At 30.4% G+C, this 7,172-nt stretch overlaps 1 protein-coding gene across 1 annotated transcript; it reads left to right on the top strand.

Moving 5' to 3' along the window:
- The first annotated feature begins 5,736 nt into the window (after positions 1–5,736).
- On the top strand, positions 5,737–6,677 carry LOC101254607 (defensin-like protein). The gene is made up of 2 exons (XM_019214778.3): positions 5,737–5,873; positions 6,241–6,677. Exons 1-2 carry the CDS (start codon positions 5,810–5,812, stop codon positions 6,456–6,458), a joined length of 282 nt encoding a protein of 93 aa, XP_019070323.1. The 5' UTR covers positions 5,737–5,809; the 3' UTR covers positions 6,459–6,677.
- The last annotated feature ends 495 nt before the right edge of the window (positions 6,678–7,172 follow it).

The raw sequence follows: 7,172 nt of genomic DNA, 5'->3' as shown, positions 1-7,172 counted from the left end.
ATTATATTATTTTTAGAATTATTAAATTAAATTATAAACTATAATTGAAAACATTATCATAAATATCGACAAAACAATATAGCATGATGTTAATTATACTACTTTTAAATAAAATTCACAAATAAAATTATCTTGAAAATATTTATCAAGTTTTTTTTTTAAAGTAAACGTATAAATTATCTAAATAGAAACATTAAACTAATTGTTTTGAGTTTGGACTATCTTTAATTTTAAAGTTAATATTATATTATATTATATTTTTTGATCGATTTTTATTGGCCTACGCGCTGGCCCTACCGATATTTTTCAAACCCCACAAATCACCAGACTTATTCAGGCCGGGCTAAAAAACTCTTTTCTCATATGAGTTTCAAAAAATCGTAGCCCAGCCCAATGAAATTTCGGATTAGACCAGGTCGACCCAACAGTCCTAGCCCATATTGACGGCTCTACATAAGAGAAAGTTGATCAAATGGTAAGAACTTGTCACTTCAAACCTGAAGGTTATGGGTTTGAGTTTCCAACAAAGCATAATGTGGGCCCTACTAAGGAGGGGTTAAAGAAAATATAATTTTTTGTATATATAAAATATAGTCATTAGTGACAAAATTAGATTTAGTTTAACTACAAAATACATATAACTTTAGAGATAATTGACGTCGTCACTGATTGAAGTAAAATAATTAGCGACGATATAATTTTGTCGGTAGTGATAACATTTTAGTGACAAAACATAATACTAACTAAAAATAAACATAATTATATGACAAATAAAATTGTCACAAATGTTTAAGTATTTGGGGACGATTTTTCTTTTTGTAGTTAATATAATACTTTTAGTGACAAAGCACTAAATCGTCTTTGTTTACTTTTAGACACACACATTTAGTAACGACTAATTGACGAATTATTTTTCCTCTCACAAGTTTTTTAGTAACAAAATATAATTTATAACTGACGAAATTATTTATCCCTGATAATCGAATTTGTTGTAATAAAACTTCCATTATATGTTAAGGAACTTAGTGACATGTAGCATACATAATGTTTAGTAAGAAAACAAACTATGATATTTTATAGAATAAAAACGAAGATGCGTACTCCTAAATTTTAAGGGATCATTTAAGTTATGCATTTATATATTGAGTTTCCAACAACATGTTTTAGCTATTTAAATTTGTTTGAACGTCACAAAAAAAAATTCAAAGTAAAATCTTGACAGATTTTGTCTATATTTCAACAATTAATACATTTTTCCTCTTTGTTGCCTTGATTAAATTTTGAGAGAAAAATGAAAGTTTTATTTAATACAATTTACCACTTATAATACTATGACTTTACAGTCAACATACCAAAAATTAGAAAATTAATGTTATTTCCATGTTTCCCTTATAATTAGATTTGATTTATAGATTTTTAGATTCCTTGATTCATTATATAATTATATACATCTATATAATGTCTTTTTCATCTAAACATTGCTCACTCTTTGCTTCCTTTCCCCCATCAATTCACTAAGTCTAGCTCTTCTAACTTGAATCATACGATGGTTAGGAATCCTTATTGTTGGACAATTGAACATCAAAAGGACCTCCCAGAGAATGATGATCAAAATTTGTCAAAGGGCAAACTTTTCATTCTATGTGGGATTCGAAAAGTGTATCTTAATTACTATTTCACACAGGATGGTAGTTGGAGGTTTTATGATCGAACATATTTCATCTATGAGAACACGAGAAGATTATGTTTTGGCATAGAAGAACATGAAACATGGTCCTCTAAGTTCAGTCAAATGGTTGAATCTTTATATGTTCCTCTCATGTATCAACAAGAAATGGTTCAAGACATTAAGGATAAGGCCTTGTTGATTGTTCAAGAAAATGATATATCTAAGAATATCTCAATCATCATTGACATAGCCTAGCGTATTCCTCAGACAATTGCAAATATTTATCAAGGTCATGACCACGAGGAAGCTAATGAGGACGAGCTAGGGTTAATAGAAGAACAAGTCGCGATGGATTTGATGACCTTGGAAGAAACTCGTGTGTTTATGCCTGTAGTTCCAACATCAAAGGATGCTATTGAAGGGCTTGGGAAGGTGAAAGTAGAGACATTGAATGGTGACAAGAGTTTTGGTGAAACTTGTATGATATGTCTTGGCAAGTTGATTACAAAGGACATTGTTGAACTAACTCGTATGCCTTGCAAGCATGTTTTTTATGGAGATTGCATTATTCAATGGCTTGAAATCAATCATGTTTGTCCATTATGTCGCTTTAGAATGCCAATTGATAAAGAAAATTAAAGTGACTTATATATGCTTGACCTTATAAAGCTCTCACTAAGCCTTTCTTCTCTCTCCCCTTTACTTATTAAGTGGAAAATAGTCGTCAGCATTCTATAAACGACTTGATCGAGTCTATGTCCATGGAGGGCTTAGTTTTTTTAATTGTTGTTTAGTTTTTTTTTCTTTTTTGAAGAAGTTACTTATATGGTAAGGGTTAGATAGATCTCTACTATTTTATTCGATGTTAGAAAGAATATTGTAAGATGGAAGACTTATGGTCTTACCTCTAATATTTCCTATATCAAATAATTAAGTTTGTTTTGAAAATAATGTTCATCTATTTTTATTTTGTTTTACTCTTCATAATTATTGTTATTTTAATTCTATCTAGTTATGATATCTTCATTTTGTTTTGCATGTTCAATTTCTTAAATTTGTAAAGAAAAAAAAACAGAATTTTGAAAATTCTTTAAATAGAGAAAAACCAATTTATTGAAAGGGTATTTCACAAGTTAGAAAATATTACCATTTATAATTTCTTAAATCATGATGACTTCTTATTTAACTTGATAGGCGAAGCATTTCACATTTTAGTACATATTGTATAGTTTAGATAGATGGAATTCTGCTAATTAATGAGGTATTTCTCTTATTATTATTTTTTAAAAAAATAAATGAATTCGCCTAGTAATTTTATTTGTTTAGTTTCCTTCCCACCTTATTAAAGTGTATGTGTGGTTTATTTAATAATCATAATAGGTATTATATTTGATTTGATAAATGGGATTCTTATTGCAAAATGTCACTATTATTAAATTTGGTCAAATGCATGATTTTTATTGAACTTTTGACTATTTTCACGAATAACCCTCCCCCCTGCTGCTATAATTAGATTTTAATGTGTTCATTTAGTTTTTGAAGATGTTGTTACAAATGCAAGAAAAAATTATTTTTATTTAAGCTCTATTAGTTTTTATAGTTACACGTAAATGATTAAAAAATACAATATAAATTTTATTTGTAAATGAAATTCTTTATTTGTAAATACTCAAGTATAATAAAGGACATTAAGAAATATATCTTTTGTTGCTCTAATTATTTTATATTTTTTTAAAAAAAATGAACACATCGCTAAATATATGTTAACTAAATCCTTTACCATTTATGCTACGAATTTACCATTCACTGTAAAATTAGGAAAAATAATAAAATTCATCCCTTTATCATCGCAATTTGATTTATAATTGGGAAAATTACGCGGCTATGCAAACTTATACTATTTAATTATTCATCATTGTTATAGTTTGCTATAATTATCATTCGCGACTAACATTATACATTAATAATGTGGGTTGATTTCGAGTTTGTATAATTAGTTAGGTTTGTATATGTATAATTTGCCAGGATATACAACTAAATATGTATAACATACAATTTCTTAACCTATATACATATACAATTCAACTCTCTTCCCTCTCTCGCTCGCCTCTCTCCTCCTCTCTCAATCTCGCTCGCTTCTCTCCTCGCTCTCTCAATCTCGCTTGCCATTTATACAAATGTATATGTATAATGTACAGTTATATATAATTATATACATATACAATTCACCTCTCTCCCACTCTATGTCCTCTCTCGCTTGCCTCTCTCCTCCCTCTCTCGATCTCGCTTACGTCTCTCCTCTCTGTCGCAGTCTTGCTTGGGTCTCTCCTAGTCTCGCTCTCCTCTCTCCTCCTTCTCCCAATCTATCTTGCCATATATACAAATATATGTGTATAGTATACAGTTATCTAACAAATATATATATACAATTCACCTTTCTCCACTCTTTTCCCCCTCTCTCTGCCAGTCTCGCTCTTCTCCCTACTCCATATAACATGTAGCTACAAATTGTAATTATCAAACTATAGCTAATGGAGAGTAATTAATTATTTTTAACTAGCTATATGAAAGTTTCCCTTTATAATATATAGGTATTTAAATGTTCCCAACCTTATGGTAACTAGTATATTTGTTTGTGCTTAATTCAATAAAAAGAAAAATATAATACAATAGAAGCTTATGGTCCAGGTGAGGTCTTATGGTCATGCAAAAATAAGAAAATATCATGAATTCGTATGGCTAGATTTATATCTAGTGTTATGGTCATGCCAAAATTAGAAAAATAAAATGAAAGATAAAACAATTTCTGTTTGAAGAAAACTTTATGACTGAAATTGTGTCCTCGGCTTGACCCAACTTTAGACATTTTTTCTAAAGTTCAAGTTCTTGAAAAATTCTCAAAACTTTGAAGTTCAAAACAAAGAATTTGATGTTCAAATCACAAATTATAATTGGGAAATGAGGATTTAGGATCACAAACACATACCCAAATGATTTATCTCAAAAAATATTCTTTCAAATCGCCTTTACCTAGCTCCCAATTTTTTTAAAAAAATGATGAAATGGAGATGACACCCCGAATTTTGAAAAAAAAAACAATGGTAAAAACAATTCATTGCCATTGCGACTCCAAGGTTACGCAATCACAATGAGTATAGTGGTCAACTCATTTAATTTGACAATTGCGATCACCACACAAGCCATGCGACCGCGATGATCAGAGCACGAACTCTACGCGATCACGACATAACCCACATGATAAAGATACACAAAATACCCTTATGCGATCATGAGAGTGAGTCCCGCGATCGCAATGAACAAAGTAATGGGCAACAAACATCATCACACACAACAACACCAAGACTCACTCAAAAACATGAAAACGACCCTCCAGATTCATTCAAAAGCCTGATCACACAAATCAAGTATGCTACTCTACTAATTTCGACGTTCCGAACTCCATTGAACTATCGAAACACCGATTCGAGGTATTTTTGACCCGAAATTTATAAAAGTCACAATAAACTAATTTTCATTTGAATATACCAAACTGCCCTCGGAACCTCTAAAATTCAACCTTGGCCTCACTTTGACCTAGACTCATCCCTTAATCCAATGAAATCATCGAAATTCCGATCTAAGCTTCTAAACTCCAAATGTTAACCATAATTAACTCTTAACCTTATTTCACTTACACTTCAAACTCAAGGGCTGAATTCCCCAAAAGACACAGACACTAAAATTAACAACACTCTATAATTATTTTTAGGAGGAACATTATTTTCTTTTTTTGATTTCGCACTAAATATTTGATAATCATATTAGAGCATGATCAAATTCGTATTCATGGAGAGAGGTTCGAACTATAAATTGCAATCTTTCTTTATCGATGGAGGGATTCAATTCTCTACTGAACTCCCCATTTTTTAAAAAAGAAAAGAAATGAAATAGAACATGTTTATTGTGTTTATGACCTACCAACAACCATTGCTTCACATATTATTGGCATACTCTTATAATTTCACTGCCTATAAATTACCTCCATTGAGTTACTTGTTTATTCACAACTCTAAATTGCATTCTTTCTTATTATTTTTTTTAAAAAACATTTCCAGTCTTTTTCACTCATTAAAAGAAACTATGGCTCGTTCCATTTGCTTCATGGCATTTGTGGTCTTGGCAATGATGCTCTTTGTTTCCTATGGTTTGTCTTCATCATTTATTCCTCTTAAATAATGTGTAAAGTTACTCAAAAAAAATTTTCTCAAAATATTAACTACTCACTCCGTCTCAATTTATATGAATTAGTTTGACTTGACACACAGTTAAGATCTCTAATTCTGTTATGAAATCATAACAAAAAAAAAATGTAATAGGTTGCGAACCGTTCAAATAAAGCTTAAAGAATTGTGAATTGATACATGCTTTAAAGTTATTTGCTATACGTTTAACAACTATGAGAACTCTTGAAATAATTTGTTTGTTTACATTCCTGTAAATATTATACGAACAACGTTTCTTTCGTTTACGTCTCTTATTATAATATTGTAACTATTTTTGAATGATTGTAGAGGTGCAAGCTCAGCCTATGTGTAAATCAACAAGCCAAACCTTCAAAGGATTGTGTTTTACCGACTCATCATGTAGAAAAGCTTGTCTCAAAGAGGAGTTTGAAGGTGGACATTGTAGCAAACTTCAAAGAAAGTGCCTATGCACTAAGATTTGTGTATTTGACAAAATTTCAGATGAAGTTAAAACCAACTTTGGGTGGGGAAGCAAAAACTCTTAAGTGAAGTTGTGCTTGAAGATGAGATTATGATGGAGTAATTAAGTGATATTAATTAAGGATTTGAGTGTCAAAAACAAAATTAATAATATTGTATTATTGGCCTTTAGTAGCCAGTTAACACATTAAATAAGTTGAGACTCATGATTTATCCTTTTGGAGTCTTGTATCAACTTTATGTTTGTTTTAATTTATGTATAAACTATGTTCTATGTTTTTTCATCATTGTTACGATTATTTTTTAAACAAGCCAAGATATCTCCTTCTTGAACAAAATAAGGATTGATCTGAAGCAAGAGCTAGCCTTCAAACGCAGAGGTACATGTATGTGTATATATATAGCTCACACTATTTATGTTGGTTAGTGGTAAAATATCTCACAAAAGAACTATGTTTTCTCTTCTTCATGTGTTTCAATAACTTCCTCATTGATTTGATTTAAGCTTTCTTATGACTTTTCAAATGTTGCATTGACCTTGTTCCATGATCCATGATTTTGGCTTGACTAGCTTTACTACACTTTACTTGGTAATGTATTATCATATTTTGAACTCACTATACTATAACGTTTACGTTTACACATGTTTCATATATTTAATATATTCAATGTATTGATGCATATTGTGCTTATATTATTTTGTCATATAGGATGTGACGCTCCTCTAGCTAGTCATGGCTGGTTGGATTGCTCCACTTAGCACTTGGATTGGTGAGTCC

The sequence above is a fragment of the Solanum lycopersicum genome, chromosome 7 (assembly GCF_036512215.1).
Source record: "Solanum lycopersicum chromosome 7, SLM_r2.1".
Lineage (NCBI taxonomy): Eukaryota > Viridiplantae > Streptophyta > Magnoliopsida > Solanales > Solanaceae > Solanum > Solanum lycopersicum.
The sequence above is the reverse complement of the archived record's forward strand: the minus strand, read 5'-3'. Positions and strand labels throughout refer to the sequence as shown.